At 35.0% G+C, this 27315-nt stretch overlaps 5 protein-coding genes and 1 long non-coding RNA gene across 10 annotated transcripts in view; 2 read left to right on the top strand and 4 right to left on the bottom strand.

Annotated features, from left to right (window-relative positions):
* The first annotated feature begins 63 nt into the window (after positions 1 to 63).
* LOC120781252 (WD repeat-containing protein 35) lies at positions 64 to 6541 on the top strand. Of its 2 annotated transcripts, XM_040113403.1 has the most exons (17): positions 64 to 386; positions 457 to 568; positions 622 to 909; positions 1132 to 1277; positions 1349 to 1508; positions 1577 to 1956; positions 2035 to 2221; positions 3180 to 3283; positions 3345 to 3652; positions 3722 to 4339; positions 4432 to 4575; positions 4656 to 4816; positions 4878 to 5340; positions 5407 to 5552; positions 5611 to 5779; positions 5845 to 6038; positions 6123 to 6541. In XM_040113403.1, the coding sequence occupies exons 1-16, from the start codon at positions 363 to 365 to the stop codon at positions 6035 to 6037; spliced, it is 3603 nt and encodes a 1200-aa protein (XP_039969337.1). In that variant the 5' UTR covers positions 64 to 362; the 3' UTR covers position 6038; positions 6123 to 6541. The 2 variants fall into 2 exon arrangements, with proteins under 2 accessions (XP_039969337.1, XP_039969336.1); XM_040113402.1 differs by lacking the exon at positions 6123 to 6541 and having other exon boundaries at positions 5845 to 6097.
* Positions 6542 to 7335: 794 nt separating this feature from the next.
* Positions 7336 to 9778, bottom strand: LOC120781255 (transcription factor grauzone-like). Of its 2 annotated transcripts, none has more exons than XM_040113406.1 (5): positions 9600 to 9776; positions 9118 to 9538; positions 8673 to 9042; positions 8033 to 8618; positions 7336 to 7956 (listed from the first exon to the last, which is right to left on the bottom strand). In XM_040113406.1, the coding sequence occupies exons 1-5, from the start codon at positions 9708 to 9710 to the stop codon at positions 7744 to 7746; spliced, it is 1701 nt and encodes a 566-aa protein (XP_039969340.1). In that variant the 5' UTR covers positions 9711 to 9776; the 3' UTR covers positions 7336 to 7743. The 2 variants fall into 2 exon arrangements, with proteins under 2 accessions (XP_039969340.1, XP_039969342.1); XM_040113408.1 differs by having other exon boundaries at positions 7761 to 7979; positions 9600 to 9778.
* A 1955-nt stretch (positions 9779 to 11733) lies between these two features.
* On the top strand, positions 11734 to 12675 carry LOC120781257. Its single transcript, XR_005706038.1, has 4 exons — positions 11734 to 11786; positions 12023 to 12092; positions 12158 to 12317; positions 12386 to 12675. It is a non-coding gene; the product is annotated as an uncharacterized LOC120781257 (long non-coding RNA).
* A 1838-nt stretch (positions 12676 to 14513) lies between these two features.
* Positions 14514 to 16956, bottom strand: LOC120781261 (transcription factor grauzone-like). Of its 2 annotated transcripts, none has more exons than XM_040113415.1 (5): positions 16674 to 16894; positions 16184 to 16604; positions 15745 to 16114; positions 15105 to 15690; positions 14514 to 15017 (listed from the first exon to the last, which is right to left on the bottom strand). In XM_040113415.1, the coding sequence occupies exons 1-5, from the start codon at positions 16782 to 16784 to the stop codon at positions 14805 to 14807; spliced, it is 1701 nt and encodes a 566-aa protein (XP_039969349.1). In that variant the 5' UTR covers positions 16785 to 16894; the 3' UTR covers positions 14514 to 14804. The 2 variants fall into 2 exon arrangements, with proteins under 2 accessions (XP_039969349.1, XP_039969350.1); XM_040113416.1 differs by having other exon boundaries at positions 14810 to 15040; positions 16674 to 16956.
* A 1693-nt stretch (positions 16957 to 18649) lies between these two features.
* LOC120781262 (transcription factor grauzone-like) lies at positions 18650 to 20843 on the bottom strand. The gene is made up of 5 exons (XM_040113417.1): positions 20661 to 20843; positions 20234 to 20576; positions 19802 to 20168; positions 19078 to 19660; positions 18650 to 18979 (listed from the first exon to the last, which is right to left on the bottom strand). The coding sequence occupies exons 1-5, from the start codon at positions 20769 to 20771 to the stop codon at positions 18794 to 18796; spliced, it is 1590 nt and encodes a 529-aa protein (XP_039969351.1). The 5' UTR covers positions 20772 to 20843; the 3' UTR covers positions 18650 to 18793.
* Positions 20844 to 24217: 3374 nt separating this feature from the next.
* LOC120781285 overlaps positions 24218 to 27315 on the bottom strand; it is a 29525-nt gene continuing 26427 nt past the window's right edge. For both annotated transcript variants that reach the window (XM_040113481.1, XM_040113482.1), the window contains one exon: positions 24218 to 27248. In XM_040113481.1, the coding sequence (XP_039969415.1) occupies positions 26430 to 27248 (819 nt within the window). In that variant the 3' untranslated portion in view covers positions 24218 to 26429. The remainder of the gene's footprint in view (positions 27249 to 27315) is intronic.

Genomic DNA, 27315 nt, shown 5'->3' with positions numbered 1-27315 from the left:
GAAATGTTGAATTTATAGTAATTTTTGTCCAATGAAATATTCTCCGTACAATTGTTAATAAACTCAAATATATGTAGCAGCTGTACAAGATATATTAGTGCTGCCAGATAATTATATTTAGTTTAGGCAGTATCCTAAGTATTTTACTAAACGGTGAACATAACAAATCATAAACAGGTGGCAGAACGTTGATTTAATACAGCTTCTTTGCAGGCGGTAAAAACAACACTTGATAAACAAAACAAATATAAATTTAACATTCGTAATTGCCATGGGAACAAGTTTTATTATATGTTTGGGACATTGAAACAATTTGGTTCAATTTAATCGAAAGATAGCAACCAATACTTTAATTGAGCAACATGTTTGTATATTTAAGCAAAAAGGTCTTTATTTTTTAATATATACATATGATATTCACACCAATAAAAAAATGTGGTTAAACATCTCATCTAGATTGCTATACCGAACAATGTAAAATTAAATTGCATAGCTTGGAATAAGGAGCACGGGTACATAGCAGTCGCTGGTTCTGAGGGTCTGCTTAAGGTCCTGAAACTAGAGCAAGGTAGTACTATAGTATTTTTTTTATCTATATTATTACCGCCTTCATTTATTCAGCGTCCAGCGGTCCAAATAAGGGTAGTCTAGCTGCTGTATCTAATTTGTCAATGAATCAAACTCTGGACGGGCATAAGGAAGGGGTTAAAGTGGTCACTTGGAACGAAAGTCAGCAAAAATTGACTTCTTCGGATTTGGATGGTGTGATTATGGTTTGGATGATCTACAAAGGTTCTTGGTACGAAGAGATGACTAATGATCGAAAAAAATCGACCGTTAATAGCATGTGTTGGACATCAGATGGAGCTAAAATATGCATAGTGTACGAGGATGGCGCCATCATTGTAGGTTTGTATATATAATGGAGTTACTGAATGCATGCATACTATAGCCATTCACGGTTTTGGATTCGAATCACTTGGTTAACGTATAAACTAGTGATACATCGTAAACGTTTTTACATACATCGCAAGCCCAAGACCAACATGAAGATTTAAATAATATTCACTCACTCACATTTTCTAATTTCTCCAGTTCTCACACCTAACTGATAATGCTATATAATTTAAGGCTCTGTTGATGGAAATCGTATTTGGGGGAAGGAGCTAAAGAATACTCATTTAACTAGTGTGCAATGGAGTCCAGATAATCGTTTAATATTATTTGGGTTAGCTAATGGTGAATGTCATCTTTATGACAACCAAGGAAATTTTGCGGTCAGTAGTTAATGGTATATAGATACAATAGTTTAGCGCATAAAAATCTATGCATTTCATATCAAAAACAGATGAAGCTAAATATACAGTGCGTCACCCTTAGTCCAAATAGAAATTTTAGAATCTCGGCACTTTGTTGGTATAGCGGACGGGCACCATCCAACCGACCAGTTCTTGCTATTTGTTTTGAGACGTGCAAATTGCAAATTATGCGAAATGAAAGCGATGACGGTATGTAATTTTGTGTAAATTACACGTGAACAATAAATATATATGCCTATGTGTTTTTATTAATTTAGCCCCAGTTATCATCGATACTGGTATGCGAAATATAGCTGCTGAGTGGAATCAAGACGGTTCCGTGCTTTCTATTTGTGGAATTCTTATAGATTTCAATACTTCGAAAGAATCGAATCAAGTAAATTTTTACTCCCCATTCGGACATTTGATACGCACTTTAAAGGTTCCAGGGAATGAGATCTCTTCACTTTCATGGGAAGGAAAATCGCTACGCATTGCAATGGCGGTCGATTCATTTATATATTTTGCAAATATACGTCCAGATTATATGTGGTGTTATTTTGAAAAAACGGTTGTTTTTCTTAATAAAAGCAGTACCAATCATACGCGAAATTCAACGACCAATGTTATCACTTTCTGGAATACAGTTTCTAATCAGGTGTCGTATACATAACTCAAGTCAATATGTATTAAATGTATAGTACAGTGCAAAAAAGTATATTATAAATATTTTCAGAGTTTCCTAAAGGAAGTCGAGCCAGCATTGGGGATGGCTGCTTGCAATGAGCATTGTGTTTTAGCTGTAGAATGCTTAAATAGTAATATGAAGGAAAACATTGTAACTGTTTCAACAAATCCAATTCAGAGTGAGGATAAATGCTATCAGTTGATGTTGTGCAATTCTATTGGTACTACTGTTGACTGTAAGTACACAACTGATATCCTTTCAATGGTAAAACTCCAAACATAATATCAAATCTTGAGGTTACATAAATAAGTGATCCAATTCTAGTTACAAGTCAACCAGCGTTTTATGATATGATATTTCCGCACAAAAAAATTGTTTAAACACATTTTTTTACTTTATCTACTTTCAAAAGATCTTATTAAGACCAAATTACTGTGCATGGAAAAGTTCTGATATTTCAAGATAGATACAGAAGAAATAGTTTATCATAGCCTAGCAAAAAGAACCTTCCTGGGCTATCGGGGAAGTATTTTGTGATACTATCCAACAATATATACTATATATACGCTATAGTCTCGATAAAGATAGGCCTATGAAATCTCAAGTATCTCATCCCTGTAGTTAGTTATAGTTATATGCAGCGGAATGTTTTAAAGCCCAATGTGTAATTGAAGTACTATAAGGAATGTGCTATTCTAATACTTCAAAATGAACAACAATAAGGCTGTTATGTACATATGTATATGTATCATTAATGTGATGGCATATCGGGCCGCAAATTAAGAGTTTGTAATCTTAAAAACTCTGAGTTGTATAAAAATCCAACGCAGTACAATCTATTTAATTAAAAGCGGTGTCAAAGGCAACTCTGACGGAAAATACTATACGGACGGTTCTTCGAAAATTATATGATAAACACTATTCGTTTATGCAAATATTTTCTTATAGCATTCTGGTAATAATTTTAATATAATATACCTAAAGTGGTTTTAAGATCATATTGATGGTAAAAGAGTTCACAAGTTTTTAATCAAAAATTGTGTGGATTTTTGAAGAGGGTCTACACTTGAGTGACGTTTGACGACATACATACATATGTATGTGTATATAGAAAGGTACAAGATAGTAGTTCAGATCTAATTCCAAAATGTATCACAAAACTAAGGTTATTTATTTCGGTCTCATTTTGGCAGCAAAATACACTGATATGAAACCAAATTTTATTGCCATTAATTCTGGACATGTAACAATATCCTCTTTCGATGAAGTACTCATTTGGCACTACAACACGCCCAAAGTAAGATCCAACTTTATAATTTCGAAGCGTTTGTAGATTTTTTATTGATTTATATCTGTAGAGTGCAGCGAATTTGCATGGAGCGAAGGTGCGTAAAGAGAATCGATTTCATATAGATGACACGCCAACTGGTGTCGAAATGGCCAAAGACTTAGTAATTGCTACAGGGGGCGCAAGTTATGATAAAAAGGCTTATAAGCAACATGTTAACATAGATCCCATATGCGCACTCGCCATGTCCGAGAAGATATTGTTGGTGGCACGTTCCTCGGGCACTATAAATGAGTACAGTGTGCCGAACGTAGCGCTTCGAAATCGTCATAAAATTAATGCAAAGCCTTATAAATTGTCGATTAATTGCAATTCCAGGTATGTAAATTTTTTCTCAGTAATTAATTTTATTGAATGTAATAAAATCTAGTAAAATCCCTTTTCTAGTCGTGCAGCCGTCATAGATGATGTTGGTGTTATGACCTTGCTTGATTTGGACGATGATCGTCAATCACAGTTGAATTTCAGTCGAGTTGAACGAAAGGATGTTTGGGCCGTTTGTTGGGCCAAGGATAATCCTTTATTACTCGCATTAATGGAAAAGACGCGCATGTATGTATTTCGTGGCAATGATCCCGAAGAACCTATTTCTTGTTCCGGTTATATATGTGTTTTTGAAGATTTGGAGATTACTAGTGTTCTACTAGATGACATAATTAGTGGTGATGAGACTCAAAATTCCGTTAATCATATTATACAGTTGCGAGTTAAATCGTTGCGTGACACTGATGATTTATTGCATCATGTGGGCTTAGAAGACGCGAAGCAGTTCATTGAAGATAATCCACATCCGCGCTTATGGCGCTTGTTGGCTGAAGCAGCTTTAAAAAAACTCGAATTAGGCATTGCTGAAAATGCATTTGTGCGTAGTGCTAATTATCAGGGAATTCAATTAATTAAACGTATGCGAAACATATCAGCGCCCATGTTACAAAAAGCCGAAGTAGCCGCTTTCTATGGAGAGTACGAGGAAGCAGAGAAATTATACATGGATGCTGATAGAAGGTAAGTACGTAACTAAAATAAGGGAACTATAATCATCGATATTTGGTTAAAATCTTTCTGTATGTATGTATATTATCTTGTTTTGGGAACAGAGATTTGGCAATTAATCTACGCATTACTCTATGCGACTGGTTCCGTGCTGTTCAACTTTACCGTATGGGTTCGGGAGTGTCCGACCAACAAATGGAAACCGCTTGGCGCGAAATTGGCAACCATTTTGCAAGTTTACGCTCTTGGTAAGAACAAGATGTCACCAAATTTCGGGAAGTGTGTACTTCAAAAACAAACAAGCTTTTTTTTACTCAACTGTTCACAGGGAGAGCGCAAAGGAATATTATGAAAAATCACATCACTTAGAAGGTTTAATGAATGCGCTTTATCATCTTGAGAGATTTGATGAATTGGAACAATGCATTGATAAATTGCCTGAAAAAAGTCCATTATTAGCAAAAATAGCCGAGATGTTGGCATCAGTTGGTAAGTAACATTGATAGGCCATACCATAAATATGAAGTAATTAAACTTCACTCACTTACAGGAATGTGTACAGAGGCAGTCAAGGCGTACTTAAAAATGGGCGATCCTAAATCGGCAGTAAATGTTTGTGTTAATCTGCGACAATGGGGAGAGGCGGTGCAGCTTGCTCGTAAATTCGATATGCCACAGATTGGAGATTTGTTAAGCAAGCATGCAGCTCAGCTTATCAAAGAAGATCGTCTAACAGAAGCAATTGAACTACAAAAGAAAGCTGGATTTTATTTGGAAGCCGCGCGTTTGCTGGGTAAACTGGCACAACGGGGAGTCGAAAAGGATTCCAGCATGCTACGTATTAAAAAGCTCTATATTCTAGCTGCGTTATTATCCGAGGAACATCTAAAATCGTTGAGCACAGTAGAATTGAGTTACAAAGTGGATAGAAATTCCATATTGGATACTATGAGTCCAGAAGACGCACACGTCGTTGAACATATGTGGCATGCAGCGGAAGCTTATCATTTTATGTAAGCACAAGTACTAATACATATTAATACATTTGTGGATATGTTATTATATTGAATTTTCTGCAGGATGTTGGCACAGCGTCAGTTACGTTTTGGTATTACGCGCAATGCTGTCGTTACTGCATTGCGCTTGTGCGATTATGATGATATCTTGCCAACAGAAGATGTATATAATATACTCGCACTTACTTGCTGTGCAGATCGATCATTTGGTGGGTACTAAATATTTTGGTATTGGAATTAATTTATCGAAACAAAAATTAACATTAGGTACATGCGCCAAAGCTTTTACCAAGCTAAAATGCTTGGAGAGTATACCGGAGTGTAGAGTTCAGGAATATAAAAGGCTCGCGGAAAATATATTTTCAAAGTATACATCTGAAGATACCAGAAATGAAATGGTTAAATGTTACGCATGCAACTCGCCGGTACCCGATAGGTTCGGATCTTCATTTTTATGATATCTCTATACACATGTGTAGTAAAATAATAAATATTTTCTAGTCTGCCAGCCTGTAGCATTTGTGGTGTTCGCTTTCCAGCATGTGTGTCATCAGGCAAACCCATCACTCAACCCACCAGCAATATTTGGATTTGTGGCATTTGTCATCATTGTGCCATCCCAGTTGAAATCTCACGACATCATACCTGTCCTCTTTGTCACAGTTTGATAATTTCAATGACAGTTGAAATTTAATGTAAAGTTCAAAGCATTATTTCACTTAACTTCTTAAATAAAAAACATTTATATTACTAATTCTTTAAAAATTATTAATTCTAAGAAGAAATAGTGTAGCTATCGAAGCGAAGTATCTCTACCTATTTAGTCAGCCTAGGCGACTGCGATTAGGTTAGACAAAGTGTTGTAATAAGAGAGGGAGGGTACAATAGACTGAAAGTGCATCTATAATTGAATAAAATGTAATATACAATGGTGCTGCTATAATTGGAACCGACTCTGCGGTAAATAATTTTCGTAATTTATTTTAAAAATGTATATTGCCACATTAAAACGATTAATTCAAATTAACATTGCAACACATTTTATATTATTTTTACATAAAAACAACAACATTAATCACATTTTTAAGAAAATGAGCAAAACATAAAAGAGCAAATTTTGTCTGGTTTTTTTATTAGAAACGAAAGTAATAACTTAAAATATCTATATAAAATTGAATAAAATGGATTAGATTTTTAATATTTTGTTGGATAACACTTATTTTTAACATACATACATATTTTCCAGTCTTCGAAGTAAACTTTGAATTAATTGTTGGCATGGCTGCTGTTTCAACTTTGTTTAACCATTTGAAACAATTCGTTATTATTTCGCGGGTTTTCGTCCTTAAGATCTCGTTTCACAATTGCCCAGAAGTTTTCAATTGGGTTGAGATGGACGACAGGGCAGGTATTTTTCATCCATCCATCAGTATTTTTATCCGAAAACCAGCTCTTCACTATCCTTGAGGTGTGTTTTGAGCCATTGTCATGCTGGAAAATGTAATGGATTGGCATACTATTTTTCAAAGGCATATGGTTCCATTACATTCTCCAAAATGCTTTTATATTGATGTTAGTCAATTATACTTTGAACACGGATAAATGAGCCAACACCACGACATTAAAAGGCTTCCCAAACCATAACAGATTCTCCACCATCTTATACTGTTTCCAAAGAGTAACTGGGATTTAGGGTCATGTTTTCCATCCGATTGGAATAAATTGAACTTGTATTTGTCACTCCAGAGTACTCTATTGAAGTATTGGTAATTTTTACATTTCTTTCGCAAATCTTAACCGCTTCTTGATATTTTGTTTCTGATACGAGGGGTTTTTATTGGCAATGAACGCACGAAGGCCCAACTCTTGTAAACGCCTTCTTATCGTCCGAATTTCTTCATTAATTTGATATCTTACTTTAGCCTTTATTTTACGAGAAATCGTGAACGGACTCCCTCGGTCAGTGACAACAGTCAATTTCAACTTTTCTCGTCATCCTGGCCATTTATGTATATACACATATACACAACACTATGAATAACGGCATACGCATTTACAGTGTGCGATCTTCTCTAGCATATCGTTTCCAACTGTAAGGCCACCACTCTATATACAAATTTATTGCAAATGAAAGTCTTACAGCTGAAAACTCAAAAACTTTGCCAAAACATTAGCACTTAAATCTTAGAAAATATAGCGATTACACCACTATAAGTGGCTGGTGGTTAAGCTCACCCTAGCTAAGTGTATTTGTGACATAAAATGTGGAGTCATAAGACATACATTATTTGATAATAATAAAATATCCACAGTCAAGACCTATTATACTAACTGTACATATAAATACATACATATGTATGTATGTATATATAATGCAAAAACATTCACTTTGGTTATGTATTAATTGTTATATAATGAATACAAGTTTTGTGTATTTTCCAGTTGATTACTTAATATTTGCTGTGAACTTCCATTATTTGTTTTTTTCCAATTCTCCCATTCTAGGGGATGCATTTTCTTTTTATGCGAATGCATATTTGCATTTGAATTGGAAGTACGCGTACAAAATGGACATTTGTAAAGAATTTCACCAGTATGTTGTGCCATATGTTCCTGAAAATACGTATAAAGACAAACTGATATAATTTTGCGTTGATAGAGTAAATTAAATAAAATTATTATAAATTACCCGCAAATAAATCGCTCGCTTAAAAGTCTTTTTGCATTCCTCGCAGGTAAATACGACATTTGAATGAACACGATATTTATGTCTTGTTAATGCATCTTGATTTTTACATTCCCGCCCGCATGTATCACATTTGACCGCTTTTTGATCTTTGGTATGTAATCTTCGTATATGTCGTCGAAGATTATCTTCATCCTTGAGCCAACGATCACAACCATCCAATGTGCATTTTACCTTCGGACCACCATCATCGAAATGCGACCGAACATGCTTTTCAAATGACGCTTTATCCCGTATCTCTTTAGCGCATACATGACAAACATTGGTTGGTCGACGGTGCCGCATGCATACGTGAATTTTCAAAAGATCATTACTGGCAAAGCGGCTATTAGGACATAGGTCACAAACGAATATTCGCTCGTTCTGGGGCACATGCGAGTTCTTATGAATTTCAAGTTTCTTTTGGCAAGGAAATCTCTTAGGACATTGATCACAATTGTAATTTAGTTCCTCCTCTGGTGCGTGTGCAGTTATCATATGACGGGAGAGTGTTGACTGTTCCGCAAAATTTTTTTTACAGTCTTTGCACCTTTAACGGAATTATTATTATAAACCATAACATAGACCCATATATTTAACATACCTAAAGAATTCAGGATTGTCGTGTTTATACGCATGACGTACGATCTCAAGAGGGTGAAATAACTTTTTATTGCAACATCTTACGTATGATTTTATTTTTGGGTGCTGTTTTCGAAAGTGTTTCCTAACTGAAGAATAGTCCTCGCTGATAAAGGTGCACAACTCGCAGATCATTGGAATGTATTTTTTAACCATCTCTTTGTCTTCCGAACTCGATTTAATACTTGACCGACCTTTAATCTTTTTCGGACAATCATTTGGTTTTGTAGATTTATCTCTTTCATTTTTACGCTTCATTTTTTTAGAGCCTAAAAATTGCCGTGTGACGTATTTTTGCTTTTTTCGGATTTCTGAATTTGTTGATTTTATGCCTTTAAAAAAGCAAGATAATATGAAAGAGTTAACAAGTGCTCGTATAATATATACATTCACATGCCTTATATTACCTGCAACCTTAGGCAAATTGTTTGCATCATTCTTAAATTCAAGTTCTTCGAAAATGTCATTTTTTATTTTATGGGAGCTTAGTTCGCTAAAAGGATTTAGCAGGTCCGTTTCAGTATTTGTTTCTTCGTTACTAATTGAAGAGGGCATTTCTAATTCGCAAAATTGATTTATCACCTCACTCGAGTTGTCTGTTGACTTTTTAGCCTTCGAATTTGTCTTTTCATCGGGTTCTTCTTTAATACTTAGATCAGGATCAATAAATTCAATGTCCATTAATTCACTTAGGGGCTCCTTTTTAATGCTGTTATCAGCAAGTACTGAATGAGCCTCCTCTACCATCTTATAAAATCGGTGAAAGTCGTTTAATCTTAACCAGCATGCTTGGCATATAGCTGCATATATGTCATCATCAGAGTGTAACTAAAATAATTTATATAGGATCTATACAAGAAATCTTTATTCAATGTATATAAGTATATACCTTAAACCAAAAGTGTAATCCGATAATATCAGCAATACCCATTTCAACACCTTCTTCTTTGAATATGCCTAGCAAACCATCTGAATATTTGACACAAAGTTTACAGAGCATATTAAAAATTATTTTAATCCAACTAAATACACATCAAATGTTATCACAAGGAACAATCATCAATGTATAAAGAAGTAGCGAAACCTTAAGTTTTTAACAAAAATTAACATGGCTGTCTATGGTGAATCAGGGTTGCGGTAGTTCATATTCACCAATATGAGTTGCGTATTGTCAAAAATTTCATCAATATTAACCAAGTTTATTTTTTATTTCTGCTCGCTTATATAATATTATATATAAATCTGTATATTCTATCCGGGTAGACCATTTAACTCCCCTGGAAGACGGGTATCTGTAAGCAAGCGTGTAAGCGACTTGTTATTGTTCACTTTTGCAAACGTTAAACTATTTGTTAATTTTGTTCAGAGATTGGGAAAAAAGTAATCCATCGCCACTTGATATTCATCTTTTTCTCGCTCTAACTAATGGAAAATATGGCAAGCTGTCTGTTCTAACAGAATGACATACATATATTTGTTATTAAATCTCATTACAGTCTGTTAAGGGTAACAAATACTTTATTTTATGCATAACACATAGGTTAGTTATGCGCTAACAAAAGTATTTGTTACCCAAATTTATATTTTATAACATTAATATATAAAAAATTATATTGATATCATCGGCCTCAACACCCGCGCCTGCCTAGTTCTGCTTTCTCCAGACTGGACAAGGAAGCAATGCAAATGGGTCTGACAGTGAACGAGGGCAAGACGAAATATCTCCTGTCATCAAACAAACAGTCGTCGCACTCGCGACTTGGCTCTCACGTCACTGTTGACAGTAATAACTTTGAAGTCGTAGATAATTTCGTCTATCCTGGAACCAGCGTAAACACCACTAACAATGTTAGCTTAGAAATCCAACGCAGGATAACTCGTGCCAACAGGTGTTACTTCGGACTGAGTAGGCAATTGAGAAGTAAAGTCCTCTCTCGACGAACAAAAACCAAACCCTATAAGTCACTCATAATTCCCGTCCTGCTATATGGTGCAAAGATGAGTCGACGTTGCGAGTTTTCGAGAGAAAAGTTTTGCGAAAGATTTATGGTCCTTTGCGCGTTGGCCACGGCGAATATCGCATTCGATGGAACGATGAGCTGTACGAGATATACGACGACTTTGACATAGTTGAGCGAATTAAAAGACAGCGGCTACGCTCTCTAGGTCATGTTGTCCGGATGGACGAAAACACTCCAGCTCTGAAAGTATTCGACGCAGTACCCGCCGGGGGAAGGAGAGGAAGAGGAAGACCTCCACTCCGTTGGAAGGACCACGTGGAGAAGGACCTGGCTTCGCTTGGAATATCCACTTGGCGCCACGTAGCGAAAAAAAAAACGACTGGCGCGCTGTTGTTAACTCGGCTATAATCGCGTAAGCTGTGTCTACGCCAATAAAGAAGAAGAAGAACATTAAAATAATAACAATATTATATTTTTTCCATAACTTTTGGCCCTTGCTACTACTGGGAGCTCTTTGCAAGTTTCTGTAATATTTTTCTTAATTTTCTTGTTTCCACCCATATCCAAAAACCATCACGATCCTTTGCCATTTCAGCCTAAGTAACGGCGGAGATAAAGACCACATCTTTTCGTTGTAGCATATCTCTAAGATGAATTTTAAATTTTAGCAAGTTAGAATATTTTTTACACTTACCTGCAGGATATGCTCGTACAATTCCGGTGGTGTTAAACACTGACCCAGCTATGCCTTCTCCTTTAAAGTTTATTAAATGCGGTTGGAATAGCGCCTCAAAACCTTTATCACACAACCATCGAGTAACTGTAGTAAAGAAAAAAATATCATATTAGAAAAATTCGTTAGTTGAAAGCTATTGGTGACCAGCACAGTTGTATCTAACGCTACTTCCTGTTCCATTACCATGTCATAGGTGATATTGCAAAGTTTCTCTTTCATCATGTGGTTTCAAAGGCAGCGGTTTGAATTAAACGTATAACCACCAAGCAGTAACAGTTTCGCTTATTGTAGAAACATTGTAGGTTCGTTAATAGTATGTGTTGGACATCAGATGGAGCTAAAATATGCATAGTGTACGAGGATGGCGCCATCATTGTAGGTTTGTATATATAATGGAGTTACTGAATGCGTGCATACTATAGTCATTCACGGTTTTGGATTCGAATCACTTGGTTAACGTATAAACTAGTGATACATCGTAAACGTTTTTAACATAAATCGCAAGCCCAAGACCAACATGAAGATTTAAATAATATTCACTCACTCACGTTTTCTGATTTCTCAGTTTTCACACCTAGCTGATATTGTATACGTACTTATGCTACATAATTTAAGGCTCTGTTGATGGAAATCGTATTTGGGGGAAGGAGCTAAAGAATATTCATTTAACTACCAAAAGTTAATGGTATATACTTAAGTATGTACAATAGTTTAGCGCATAAAAATCTATGCATTTCATATCAAAAACAGATGAAGCTAAATGTACAGTGCGTCACCCTTAGTCCAAATAGAAATTTTAGAATCTCGGCACTTTGTTGGTATAGGGGACGGGCACCATCCAACCGACCAGTTCTTGCTATTTGTTTTGAGACGTGCAAATTGCAAATTATGCGAAATGAAAGCGATGACGGTATGTAATTTTGTGTAAATTACACGTGAACAATAAATATATACGCCTATGTGTTTTTATTAATTTAGCCCCAGTTATCATCGATTCTGGTATGCGAAATATAGCTGCTGAGTGGAATCAAGACGGTTCCGTGCTTTCTGTTTGTGGAATTCTTATAGATTTCAATACTTCGAAATAATCGAATCAAGTAAATTTTTACTCCCCATTCCGACATTTGATACGCCCTTTAAAGGTTCCAGGGAATGAGATCTCTTCACTTTCATGGGAAGGAAAATCGCTACGCATTGCAATGGCTGTCGATTCATTTATATATTTTGCAAATATACGTCCAGATTATATGTGGTGTTATTTTGAAAAAGCGGTTGTTTTTCTTAATAAAAGCAGTACCAATCATACGCGAAATTCAACGACCAATGTTATCACTTTCTGGAATACAGTTTCTAATCAGGTGTCGAATACATAACTCAAGTCAATATGTATTAAATGTATAGTACAGTGCAAAAAAGTATATTCTAAATATTTTCAGAGTTTCCTAAAGGAAGTCAAGCCAGCATTGGGGATGGCTGCTTGCAATGAGCATTGTGTTTTAGCTGCAAATGCTTAAATAGTAATATGAAGGAAACATTGTAACTGTTTCAACAAATCCCATTCAGAGTGAGGATAAATGCTATCAGTTAATCTTATACTTAAATAGTTTATCCTAGCATAGCAAAAAAAACCTTCCTGGGCTATCGAGGAAGTATTTTTTGATACTATCCAACATATACTACATATACGCTATAGTCTCAACAAAGATAGGCCTATAAAATCTCAGGTATCTCATCCCTGTACATATGTAGCTAGAGTTATGGTTATATGCAACTTGATCTTTTAAAGTCCAATGTCTAATCTGCTGTTTCAACTTTGTTTAACCATTTGAAACAATTTGTTATTATTTCACTGGGTTTTGTTCTTAAGGTCTTGTTTCACAATTGCCCATAAGTTTTTAATTGGGTTGAGATAGGGACTTTGTGGACGACTGCGCTGGTCATCAGTATTTTTATTCGAAAACCAGCTCTTAACTATCCTTGAGGTGTGTTTTGAGTCATACTGTTTATACAGAGTACCTGAGGCTTAGGGTAATGTTTGGAGAAAGCCTTACATATGATTTTCCATCCGATTGGATTTGAACAATATTTCGTCATAAAGTGGTACATATTTAAGACATTATTTGTGCAAAGTTTTATCCCGTTATATTAGTTGCATCTTGATTTGTGTACTGGAAACTGAACAAATCAAGTGGAATTTGAAATTGTGCTACGAGTATATGGTAAGTAAGCGTGGTTGTTGTCCGATTTTGTCCATTTTTATAATTTGACATAAGAATGTAAGAAGAATGCCACGTACCAACTTTGCCCAAATCGATTTTTCCCGTATGGGATTTCGCCAAAAACTGGGCGGTGCCACGCCCATCGTCCGATTTTCATACTGGCTCCCATACGGCTCTCTCATACCATCTCGGTGGTAAAATTTAATGTAACATTACCATTATATGGGGAGTGAGCGGGGTTATCCTCCGATTTCATCCATTTTCACACTGTCGGTAGAAGTTTTGTTCTCCGAAAATTCGCTTGTTGTAGCTTAAGTGGTTTAGGATATACTTTTCTTAAATTTTTGCTCACTCTGTACCACCTAATTTATTGCTTAGTTATGACACTTTATATGTTTTCGGTTAATGGCGATTTGTGGATGTGGCAGTGGTCCTATTACGCCCATCTATGAATTCGATTTTTTTTGTACTAAGGAAACCACATACCAAATTCCAAGGATATCTCAATTTTTACTCAAATTATAGCTTGCACGGACGGACGGACGGACCAACCGGATTTCTCGTCATCCTGATCATTTATGTATATATACATACCTCTATATCTATCTCGTTTACTTTTAGGTGATACGTACAACCTTTAGGTGAACCAAACTATAATACTCTGTAGCAACTGGGTGCAAGAGCATAAAAACTCCACGTTTCTAATTGCATAGCCAGCCAAGAAACACAAACCGGGAAATCAATTTGATTTTTTTTAATAACCAACTAGCAAATTGCCATGTATTCACTTACAAAACCCGTTCATTGTCCACACTATGAATAGCGGCACACGCATTTACAATGTGCGATCTTCTCTAGCATATCGTTTCCAATTGTAAGGCCACCACTCTATATACAAATTTATTGCAAATGAAAGTCTTACAACTGAAAACTCAATAACTTTGCCAAAACATTAGCACTTAAATCTTAGAAAATATAGCGATTACACCACTATAAGTGGCTGGTGGTTAAGCTCACCCTAGCTAAGTGTATTTGTGACATAAAATGTGGAGTCTTAAGACATACATTATTTGATAATAGTAAAATATCCACAGTCAAGAGCTATTATACTAACTGTACATATAAATACATATGTATGTATGTGTATATAATGCAAAAACATTCACTTTGGTTATGTATTAATTGTTATATAATGAATACAAGTTTTGTGTATTTTCCAGTTGATTGCTTAATATTTGCTGTGAACTTCCATTATTTGTTTTTTTCCAATTCTCCCATTCTAGGGGATGCATTTTCTTTTTATGCGAATGCATATTTGCATTTGAATTGGAAGTACGCGTACAAAATGGACATTTGTAAAGAATTTCACCAGTATGTTGTGCCATATGTTCCTGAAAATACGTATATAGACAAACTGACATAATTTTGCGTTGATAGAGTAAATTAAATAAAATTATTATAAATGAATTAATTTTTACCCGCAAATGAATCGCTCGCTTAAAAGTCTTTTTGCATTCCTCGCAGGTAAATACGACATTTGAATGAACACGATATTTATGTCTTGTTAATGCATCTTGATTTTTACATTCCCGCCCGCATGTATCACATGTGACCGCTTTTTGATCTTTGGTATGTAATCTTCGTATATGTCGTCGAAGATTATCTTCATCCTTGAGCCAACGATCACAACCATCCAATGTGCATTTTACCTTCGGACCACCATCATCGAAATGCGACCGCACATGCTTTTCAAATGACGCTTTATCTCGCATCTCTTTAGCGCACACATGACAAACATTGGTTGGTCGACCGTGCTGCTTGCATACGTGAATTTTCAAAAGATCATTACTGGCGAAGCGGCTATTAGGACATAGGTCACAAACGAATATTCGCTCGTTCTGGGGCACATGCGAGTTCTTATGAATTTCAAGTTTCTTTTGGCAACGAAATCTCTTAGGACATTGATCACAATTGTATTTTAGTTCCTCCTCTGGTGCGTGTGCAGTTATCATATGACGGGAGAGTGTTGACTGTTCCGCAAAATTTTTTTTACAGTCTTTACACCTTTAACGGAATTATAATTATAAACCATAACATAGATCCATATATTTAACATACCTAAAGAATTCAGGATTGTCGTGTTTATACGCATGACGTACGATCTCAATAGGGTGAAATAATTTCTTATTGCAACATCTTACGTATGATCTTATTTTTGGATGCTGTTTTTGGAAGTGTTTCCTAACAGAAGAATAGTCTTCGCTGATAAAGGTGCACAACTCGCAGATCATAGGAATGTATTTTTTAACCATCTCTTTGTCTTCCGAACTCGATTTAATACTTGATCGACCTTTAATCTTTTTCGGACAATCATTTGGTTTTGTAGATTCATCTCTTTCATTTTTACGCTTCATGTTTTTAGAGCCTAAAAATTGAAGTGTAACGTATTTTTGCTTTTTTCGGATTTCTGAATTTGTTGATTTTATGCCTTTAAGAATGCAAAATAATATGAAAGCGTTAAAAAGTGTTCGTGCATATGTACATATATTTATATCACCTGCAATTGTAGGTAAATTGTTTGCACCATTTTTAAGTTCAAGTTTCACGAAAATGTCATTTTTTATTTTATGGGAGCTTAGTTCACTAAAAGGATTTAGCAAGTCCGTTTCAGTATTTGTTGCTTCGTTACTAATTGAAGAGGGCACTTCTAATTCGCAAAATTGATTTATCACCTCACTCGAGTTGTCTGTTGACTTTTTAGCCTTCGAATTTGTCTTTTCATCGGGTTCTTCTTTAATAGTTACATTAGGATCAATAAATTCAATGTCCATTAATTCACTTAGGGGCTCCTTTTTAATGCTGTTATCTGCAAGTACCGAATGAGCCTGCTCTACCATCTTATAAAATCGGTGAAAGTCGCTTAATTTTAACCAGCACGCTGGGCAAATCGCTGCATATATGTCATCATCAGAGTGTAACTAAAATTATTTATGTAGGATCTATACAAGAAATCTTTATTCAATATACATATGTATGTATATATGTACCTTAAACCAAAAGTGTAACCCGATAATATCAGCAATACCCATTTCAACACCTTCTTCATCGAATATGCCTAGCAAACCATCTGAATATTTGTCACACAGTTTGCAAAACATATTAAAAATTATTTTAATCTAACTAAATACATCACAAAGAACAAATCAATGTATAAAGAAGTAGCGAAACCTTAAATTTTAAACAAAAATTAACATGGCCGTCTGTGTTGAATCAGGGTGGCGGTAGTTCATATTCACCAATATGAGTTGCGTATTATCAAAATTTACCATGTTCATTTTTAATTTCTACTCGGTTATATTCTATAAGAAAAAAGCCAGAGAACGTATACCATAATTTACTTTCTCTGGTTCACACGTTATTAACACGTCTACCTATGTATGCAAAGAAAATGTGTATATTTTTTCCGAATAGACCATTTAACTCGTGGTGAAAAAGTGTTTTTGCATGTGCGTTGAACTCACCCATGTAGAATATAACCGATATAAATGAAACATAAAGATAGTAATTGATTGCTTTACTATTTTATTATAATAATGTTATTTAGCATTACAAATAAATTAATTAAAAAAAGTGGGAATTCAAATTCATTTGTGTAATGTAATTAACTTTATTATTCAAAAGTATATGTAGACATAATTTTTGAGTTAATGGATTTTTTTATTATGAGCAAATTATTTTAAAACTACGTTGTGTGTGACATTGTACATATGTACAAGTATTATATAAATATTTGTAGGATATTTAAAATATTGTAAATAATAATATTTAATATAATGTAATATAAAATAATAATATTTAAATTATATATTTATATTAATATTTTAAATGTCATTTAAATTTTTAATTTCAATAAATATATTTTAAAGCATAATGAAACTACAGCGATTTGGTACATATATATCAGAAGATTTGGTATTGTTCAAAAAGTTTTGTCGTTCGATAGGAGAGGACATTGCTAATAGCTCAAATTTTTTTAGTTTTGTTGGTACACATTTCATTCAATATGTCAATTCATTCTTTGTTTACAAACCATTTAGCGTCACCGGGTCACAGCATTTTTTACAATGGAAAAAGTTGAATATCGTGCAGTGATAAATTTCTTTTTTTGGAAAGTGAAGCACCAAAAGAAATTCACGAACGAATGTTAAAAGTGTATTATGATTGTTCACCTATGATTAGAACAGTAAAAAGATTGGTTGCTGATTTTAGACCTAGTCGTTCACGCCTTGAAGACGATCCACGTGAAGGACGTCCAAAAAGCGCATGAAGACCAGAAATCATAGCCAAAATACAGGATATGATTTTGGAAGATCGTCGATTGACAGAGAGAGATTTAGTAAAATTTAAGTGCTGTGTTCACAATGGGTGCCGCATTCGCTAACAATGGAACAAAAACACATTCGATTGCGACTTTCTCAGCAACATTTAGAGCGTTCTAAAAAGGATAAAGTGGATTTGGTGCGTCGATTCATCACTATGGAAGAGACTTGGATCTTTAATCATGATCCTGAATCAAAACAAGAGGCTGAAACGAGTTCGTGTTCGGAAATCGGTCAAACGTGTATAGCAACAGTTTTTTGGTTTTGAACTCAGACCGTCAACTAAGCATTCGTTTAATTTTTTAACTAAACAGACTCAAACGAAGAGTCAATCGAGTCCGATAAGACATCGCTGCTGGTTGGAAGTTGCACCACAACTGCGCCCCTACTCACACAGCTACCTCAAGGTCGGCATCCCAACGCTTCCACAGCCGCCCTACAGCCCAGATGTGCCTCTCCCGACGAAAGGCAAGGATTTTGAGACGACAGAGGGGATCCAACAGCATGCACCTCGACTCTGAAAGCTATTCTGGAGAGTGCCTTCCGTGACGTCTTCACTGCTTGGAAAACGCGCTGGCAGTACTGCATCGACGCAGAAGGAGCCTATTTTGAAAGTTTTTAAAGAATTGTAACGATTGGTTCAATACATTTTTTAAATCGACTCAGTCCTTTTACTTTCCGGAAAAGCCCTGTATAGGGGCTACTTATGTATGTAACAAAAAATAAACGAAACTTATTCTGAAATTGGTAATTTTAGTAATAGCTATTATTACTGCTATGCATTTTATTTACAAAGTGCTCTGTTGTTTACTTATCAACTGCTGTGAACTCCCTTGTTTCGTTTTTCGCCACACGTCCCATTCAATAGGGTGCATTTTTTTCTTATGCGAGTGCATATTAGCATTTGAATTGAAAGTTCGAGTACAAAATGGACACTTGTAGAGGCTTTCACCAGTATGCTGTGCCATATGTTCCTGAAGAACGAGTTTGTATTAAAATTATGTATTTATGTAAATATCTATTAATTATGACTACATATGGCCATATATATAAAAGTAATATTCCTGCTCACCCTCAAAGTAATTGCTTTTTTGAAAGTTTTATTACACTCCTCACAGGTGAAAACTTCATTTGAGTGCACATAAAGTATATGACTTCGTAACGCGCGACGATTTTTGCAAACGCGGTTACATTCATCACATTTGAAAACCAGTCCCTCATCATTATGTCGACGCATATGCTGCCGCAAATTTTCTTCATCCTTAAGCCACCGATCGCAATCAGGTCGTGGACATTTAACACGAGGTCCGCTGTCTTCGAAATGTAAACGTACATGCTTTTCAAATGATGCTTTATCCCGAATCTCTTTAGCGCACACATGACAAACGTTAGTTGCCCGACGATGACGCATGCTTATGTGAATTTTCAATAAATGATTGCTAGCAAATCGACTGTTTGGACATTGATCACATATGAAAGAGCGCTCATCCATTGGTACATGTGAAGGCCGATGTAACTCTAATAAATGCTTTCGTGAAAACTTTTTGGGACATTGGTCACAGGCGAAATTGAGTTCTTCCTCTGGGGCATGCGCAGCAATCATATGAGATTTTAAAGTGTACCGATCAGAAAACACTTTTTGGCAATCCTGACATCTAAAAATAATACATTATTAAAATATGTATTCAAATATTAATTTCTTAGCAAATTAGAGTAAAAGCGTTTGGAATGCAGTTAATTAGTTATTTTACCATTTTCTAGGAGGACTAATATAAAATAATCAACAATTATCGTACTTAAAAAAATCAGGATCCTCGTGTTTATACGCGTGCTGAACAACTTTAAACCGTTTATTTAATTTTTTGTTGCAACAACGAATGTACGGTTTAATCATGGGATGTTGCAAACGGAAATGTTTAGCCATTGCGGTGAAGTCTTCACCCACAAATGTACAAAGTTCACAGCCCATGGGAATGTATTTTTTAACCATAGCATCGTCTTGTGGCGTTGAGGTAATAACTTTTTGCCGTTTTGGTTTTTCCTGCTCATCATCATCATCATCATCTTCACTGTCGTCTTCATCTTCATCCAGTTTACTCTTTCCCAGTATTTTTTTACATTGTTTCCTTCGCACATATTTCCGCTTTTGTCTCGGTATTTTTTCTAAATGAAAGAAATTACTATACATCTATTCATTTATTATTATACTAGTGAAATTATTGACTGACCTGTTATGTTTACAGCATTTGACTCATTTTTAATTTCTTTGGTTTTTATTTCATCTTCTTCTGAATCCTCATTCATACTATGGTCTAATTCTGCTTCATATAATGGATTAATCAATTCTTCAACTTTCTCATTTATGCTTAAATATTCTAAACATTCCTCTTTAATTTGAACAGACTGTTCAGTAAAATCCTGATCAGTCACAGTTACGGTTTCAAGTTTCACGCAGGTACCACTCAGACTCGAATGTGCTTGTTCTATTGTCAAATAAAATTGATGGAAATCGCTTACTTTTAACCAACAAATTCGACATATCACCGTTGAAATGGTGTCAGAAGGCAGAGGCTGAAGCAAAAGATTGAAATAGGAATTAAACAATTAAAAATATTTTCACATGAATTTTGATGATTGGTTTGTAGATATAAACACCTGGAACCAGAAGTGTCGTTTCAATATTTCCGCAATTTCCAATTGTTCGCCATTAACGTCAAATATTTCCAAGCAGCAATCAGAATCTTTTAAACAGAGTCGGCATAACATTTTGTGAAGTAAAAACTTTTATTTTAATTTTATGTTCTCACAAGGAAAATAATTTGTCAAACATCAAAAAACACCAGATTATTTGCGTCAGTAGCGTTGCCACCTTTTCAATAATTTTTAACTAAGCAGAAGAGGCTTACCGTGCGATTCTGTACTGTGATACAGTCTCAAGTCTCTAAATTTGAGATTTTAAGTTAAAGACAATTTTTGAGACTTGAGACGATTTTGCTATTCTGTAAGTGACAATCACAAAATTTATTACATTTCATTATTCAGAGATGTTTTTACACTTGAATGAAAATTAATATGTCGATAACAAATATTAAATTTTCTATAACATGGTCAAAAAACATAATTATCAATAAAAATAAAAATATATGTTCACTTTGTTTCATAATATTTACGAAGTTTATGTAAAATTGATTTATTTTTAACCTTTTCGTGTTTGAATTGCTTACAAAATATAAAAAAAACGACAATCGATTAATATCTATGATGATTTCTATTCAGTACATTCAAAATGACAGACAAGAGTTCTTTTTAGTTTTGTGACCTGCTAGCTATCAGGTCTCAAATTTGAGGCAATATTTTGAGACTAACTCTAGAGACTGTTTAGTGAATAGTCACTAGTCTCAAATCGAGACTTTACCTCAAAATGTCTCAAATAGAGACTAGAGACTGGTTACAGAATCCCGCTATTAGACAGGCTGTTGTGGGAAAGGTGTAATAGGCAGGTTCTTCACTGTTGCCTCTTATCAAGCACAATCAGTATTAATCATTCCTTTAATTACTTAATTAGCAATTATGTTGTCAACAGAAAAATATATACATACATATGTACATATGTGCAATATATATTTTTTACACCATTATTCTATTAATTTCCCTAAAACTCTTGCACTATAAACAAATAAAATAAGTTTATTTCCCAAATTAAGAAAAGTGTTTACGTTTTTGTTTTCAATTTACCTTCTCTTCTATGCTTCATCTTCTCATTCTATAAGTATAACGTCATATAATGGCGGCTATAATGTAATACGGTTTTGTAACAATTGTTACAGCCTAAACCGAAAAAAGTAACGGTAAATACGTTTCGTAATCTTGTATTCGAAATTTTTTGTTATAAGGTTTTCTTCTTCTTTACTGTCATAGACACCAATTTCGCGTTATAGCTGAGTTTACGACAGCCAATCGTTCTTCTTTTTCGCTGTTTGGCCCCAATTGGAGATTTGAAAAGAAACCAGGTCCTTCTCCATCTTCCGCAGAACTTTTCTCTCGGAAACTCGTAACGTCGACTCATAAAATTTTGAGGTTAATGAGTGACTTATAGAGTTTGGTCGAGAGAGGATTTTACTTCCTTATTGCCTATTCAGTCCGAAGTAGCACTCGTTGGAATGGGTTATTCTGCGTTGAATTTCGTGGCTGACATTGTTGTTGGTGTTAATAATGGTTCCAAGATAGACGAAATTTTTTACGACTTCGAAGTTATGACTGTCAACTGTGACGTGGGATCTAAGTCGCGAGTGCGACGACTGTTTACACAGCCGTATTATACCAAATTCAGACATAGCGGCTAAAAGGCAGTTCCTTTTCGTGCTGTCAAAATCAGATTTAAAATCAACGAAGAGTGTGTGTATATCCTCTTTTCACGGGTCTTTCCAAGATTTAGCATAGTGAATATATACCCAGTTGTTGATTTTCCAGGACTAAAGCCACACTGATAAGGTCCAATCAGCTTGTTGATGGTGGGCTTTAATCTTTCACACAATAAGCTCGGTAGAACCTTATATGCAAAGTTGAGAAGGCTTACTTAGTGCAGATTGTGGAGTTCTCGTTCTGTGGACTGGGCAGAGCACACTTAAGTTCCAATCGTCGGGCATGCTTTCGTTTGGCCCTATTTTACAAGGCAGCCGATGTATGCTCGTTAACAGTTTTTCGCCGCCGTATTTGAATAGCTCGCCGGCAATCCATCGGCCCATATTTCGGGCCCCGGCGAAGTCGATCAGCATCAACCCATTTGGGGATGCTTCATCATGTTGGCTAAATTTACCGACCGTTGTGCTAGAGAAACACAGCTCTCACAGGTGCACTCGCATCGTCCCTCTCTTTCGTCGGGGCGTAGGGATAGGTTGAAGAACCCCGCTTTGATGCGGATTGTGGCTAGACGTTCATCCATGTGGGGGAATGGCAGGACTCGGCAACGGAGTCTCCCTCCCACACCGAATTTACGCTCCTTTATATTGCCACTACAGTAAATGTCACAAGGATCTACTCGTCTCAGTACTTGTCCCGTCCATTGCACTTCTTGGACGGCGGTGATGTCAGCCTTTGCTCTAACGAGGACATCAACCTCAGCGCACAACACTGTGGAGGGGATGTTTTGCCTTCTCACCTTAGCTCGGCTTTAAACGGATGTTCTTGCGTTACCCAGGGTTTACTTGGTCTAGGACCGGAAGTCATGAGCTGCTTGAGCCATTGTAAAATAATTGTTTCTGGTCACAAGTGAATGGCGCTCAGAGAACTTTTCTCTTTTGCGCGAACTTTTACACATAGCTCTATCCTCCTGCTTTGGAAATCACTCAAGGGTAATAAGGTGCAATGATTATGAATTCTTTAGTTAACTAAATTTTGGAACGAATCAGGTTATTTCAATCGTCTTCGCCAAGCGTCTGTAAAATATGTACATAAACACCAATTATCTTCAAATGTACATATGTATGTACATATATGCAGACATATTTAATCAAATTAAACTTAAAATATAAAAAAAATTATAAGAAAACAATTAATTCTGATTTTATTATTCGTAATTTATTAAGACATTAATTTAGAGCTTTGTAAGTTTATAACTGTTACTTTATATACATATGTATATTATTAGATTAGTTTAAATCACAGCAGTCTTCATATATATGTATGCATATATATTTTATATAAACAATATATTAGTTTTTACTAAATAAATTCCACATTCCACAAAATTAATTTGATGGTACATCAGTTCACATAATTTTTAACATTTTCTTAAGAAGTGTTTATTTAATGGTAGCTATTACTGTATATTTGTAGCATAAATTTAAGCAAAACAAAATAATAAACATGGAGTTGAAAAACACAAAAATTAAAATTATTAACACATAAAAATTTTTTTAAATAAAGAAACGTAACACTACTTTGTGGGTTAACTGCGTTTAAGGATTTGGAGTTTGAGGCATATTGGAAGTATGATTAAAATTCTAAATACTGCACTTGAATAAAAGCTGATAACTACTTAACCATTATCCTCATATATTCTACATATGTACATACAAATGCCTGCTCTGCTACTTGTACGGCAACAACAGTACTTTACTTGCCAATCAGTTGTTTTAGGAAATGCTCAAAGTTTTGTCGACCTGACATTTCTAGATATGGGCTAAAGACCAGTCAAAAGTAAAACATATAAATTACGAGTTATTTCTGAAATGAAATCAGCTGAAGTTAATAGTTCGGTCCCCTAAGGCTGATTTAATTTATTTATGCAAATATTTTACTACATGGAATGTAATTTATATTCTTACTGATGTTGCACTTGAAGAATATTATTGAAGCGTTTACTTGTTTTTTGTTTTTTTTGCATACATTTCTGGCTGTCTTTAATAGCGCTATATATATACAAGTGAAGTTGTACAACTTTTGATAATGTATATTACTTGATTAAATAAAATTACATACAATTATCATACTTAGCGCCAACACATACATATATGAATAATATAATTATATATTCTGTATAAAAGAATGAATATTTTCTGGGTTTTGTTTGCACTCGGTCAATATTTGTGTAATAAGTTGTTTATGTGTAATTCCTGCATGAAACTCATTCGGTAACGACGGACACCAATCCGCATTTGCTGCCGAGGGAGCTCTTCGGGTTGAAAATATGGTTTCCGGCTGGTGTGCCAAAAGTTAAAAATTGTAGAACAAAATCTTATTGTTGACTTAAGGCAACCAGAATTATGTTAATGTGCACACTTCGAATTTCATTAGAAAGTAGTGAGCTTCTTGCTGTTCTCCTTAAACTAGGAATAACAACATCTGATTACACTAAAATTTAAAAATGTGTCCTACTAACAAAATCATTTGGACAGATAAATAAGGTTGAAAAATGATAGGTACGTACATATGGGTCCGCATATGTATATTCCACAGTTAATATACGTATTACATTTTGAATGCAAATTTAATTTCGATGATGTAAAATATTTTTAATAATGCCAAAATAACACTTTTCTATGAAATGAGCAATATATTTCGCCTAGTGGTTTCAGAAGTTATTATATTTATGTTGAAATTAAAAAATTTCAATGCTACATATGTACATACATTTTTTTAAATGGATGTTTTTTGGTAGCGTTCATTTGCCTCATGCATATGCAGACATTTATTTTATTGCAGTTGAAATTTCGTTTTGTTAGGTGCGTACTTGGCGTGCTGAATTTATGCGAAAGATTCCTGCGGATTTTGACCTTCTTAATGTTTTAATCGAGCTACATACATGTTTAAATGTTCAAATGTATGGGATATATATGTATGTATATTCTGTGTGTGTGTCTACTTATGTATGAAATGTTGTTCTGTCTGCGAGGAATTTCATTAATCTACATTTGTAGATTTATTATTATTATCGGAAAAAATTAAAATTGTTTGGAAACTAACTATAATTTTAATTGTTAATATACATTATACCTATAAACATTTTTATTAATATTTAATACGAATTTCAAATGCATAACTAAAATAGTAAAATTTATACTATTTTACTGTCTATGCATGAGCAAATGACAAAAATATTTTTAAAATTTTAAAATTTGTTTAACAAGTCTATTTTGCATTGCACAAGACGAAAATATTAGCTGATATCACCTTAGTAATTATATATATGTACGAGTATGTATACAGATACATTAACACATATGTACATATGCTTTATGATTTTTTCTGGTTATATTTACCTACTTGCTACATACATATGTACATAAAAATGTAGTTCTATTTACGAGAAGTTTCACTTAGCATTTATACACGATTTTTTATATGCATTTTGCAATAATTTCGAACTTTCACACATGTCTATCTACATGCAATAATTACATACATATACTATGTATAATGCATATTCGAATATGCACACATACACACCTTGTACATTAACGTGTGTGTTCTCTAAAAGCCAAAATGAACGCATTATTTACCATACAAACATCAATAAAACCTGATCAATTCCGGCGATTCTTAAATATATACACACCAAATATTTATGTACATCATTCAGAGTGAGTGTAGATGAAAATTGAATCGTTTTCGTAATATTAAAAATGTTATCATATTTAATTGCAAAAAGTCTACGTACACAAAAGTGGGGTTAGGAGTCTAATTATGTACGATATTTACTTGTTTTAAATTAATTTATTGGCAAAGCTTTTTCGTATTTGTCAACTATAGATACTTCTATCACGATATTAGTATATGAATGTTTGTTCCTTGTGTATGTCTTTGTCTTTTATTTGGTAAATGCTACGTTACTAACACTTTATGCACTCTTTTTGCAATGCGTCATATGTATGTAAGTATAAGGAACTTGGGGATCATGGTCGCGATGTTACCGCTGTAATCTGTTTAACCAGCGACCTGTTGCATGGTCAGCTTATTGATCAGTTGCTGACATAATTTTCCATATTCGAATTGGTCCCCCGAGATGCGTCGTAGTTTGATACCTTTGCCGGCTATTTGGTTGTCACGGCTACGACCTTCGCACACTTGTAACTCTATTTGCAAACCGCCCGAGTATTCTAAGCTGAGATTTGTACTTGTGCTGCTGCCGATGCCGACAAAGCTCCCACAGCAGCCGGAGGTGCTACTGTTAGTGTCCATTGAGGTTGCCGATGATTCACTGGTAGCATTCGAAGCATTGCTTATACGTGCCTCAGCATTCGCACTCGAAGCACCAGCTACGCCACTATACTCTTCAGACAGCCCTTTGTGAAGGACTGCTCCTTTCGGTGGCATTGTTTGGTCGATGGTTTGTTTGACTAATTCCAGTATGCGTGTCGGATCGAGGTTAGAGCATTCATGTGGTAACGGAACTTCGTAACACATTTCCTCGGACATACGGCGAGAGTCACAAATGGAATCGGGCGACAAATGTCCCTCCGTATGATCGCCAATCTCAGAATGCGATTCCGATTTAAAACCTGAACTGGCAGATGGTTCTTGACATGGTGACAGATTGTTGGAATCATTACTTAATGAATCGTCGGAGAAGCCAAGGGACTTATCACTTCCGCGGCGATTCGACTCGCTAACATTGTTCGTTGCACTAGCATCGCTTTCCAAACGGATTGACGAGCTATCACCTGCACACTCCAAACTAGTTTTACGTCCGGTACCGCGTGTGATCGAAGGCATATCACTGGAGGATTCAGTTATTATGAGGCCCTGTTAAAAAAGATCCAGGTCGTATTACCACATCAAATTCGATTTATTGGTGATCAAAAAATTGCAA

The sequence above is a fragment of the Bactrocera tryoni genome, unplaced genomic scaffold (assembly GCF_016617805.1).
Source record: "Bactrocera tryoni isolate S06 unplaced genomic scaffold, CSIRO_BtryS06_freeze2 scaffold_517, whole genome shotgun sequence".
In the NCBI taxonomy this organism is placed as follows: domain Eukaryota; kingdom Metazoa; phylum Arthropoda; class Insecta; order Diptera; family Tephritidae; genus Bactrocera; species Bactrocera tryoni.
Note: the sequence above shows the minus strand (reverse complement) of the source record. Positions and strands in the feature narration are given on the sequence as shown.

Bases quoted from the DNA above. Each gene is read 5' to 3' on its own strand.
- LOC120781252 (XM_040113403.1), top strand. From the start codon at position 363: ATGTTTGTATATTTAAGCAAAAAG. The intron at 1,509-1,576 runs GTATGTAATTTT...TTATTAATTTAG, and splicing joins GCGAAATGAAAGCGATGACG to CCCCAGTTATCATCGATACT. The intron at 4,817-4,877 runs GTAAGTAACATT...ACTCACTTACAG, and splicing joins CGAGATGTTGGCATCAGTTG to GAATGTGTACAGAGGCAGTC.
- LOC120781255 (XM_040113406.1), bottom strand. From the start codon at position 9,710: ATGCTCTGTAAACTTTGTGTCAAATATTCAGATGGTTTGCTAGGCATA. The intron at 9,539-9,599 runs GTATATACTTAT...AAATTATTTTAG, and splicing joins GATTACACTTTTGGTTTAAG to TTACACTCTGATGATGACAT. The intron at 9,043-9,117 runs GTAATATAAGGC...GCTTTTTTAAAG, and splicing joins CAATTTGCCTAAGGTTGCAG to GCATAAAATCAACAAATTCA.
- LOC120781261 (XM_040113415.1), bottom strand. From the start codon at position 16,784: ATGTTTTGCAAACTGTGTGACAAATATTCAGATGGTTTGCTAGGCATA. The intron at 16,605-16,673 runs GTACATATATAC...AAATAATTTTAG, and splicing joins GGTTACACTTTTGGTTTAAG to TTACACTCTGATGATGACAT. The intron at 16,115-16,183 runs GTGATATAAATA...GCATTCTTAAAG, and splicing joins CAATTTACCTACAATTGCAG to GCATAAAATCAACAAATTCA.
- LOC120781262 (XM_040113417.1), bottom strand. From the start codon at position 20,771: ATGTTATGCCGACTCTGTTTAAAAGATTCTGATTGCTGCTTGGAAATA. The intron at 20,169-20,233 runs GTCAGTCAATAA...TCTTTCATTTAG, and splicing joins AAATGCTGTAAACATAACAG to AAAAAATACCGAGACAAAAG. The intron at 19,661-19,801 runs GTACGATAATTG...TATTATTTTTAG, and splicing joins GAGGATCCTGATTTTTTTAA to ATGTCAGGATTGCCAAAAAG.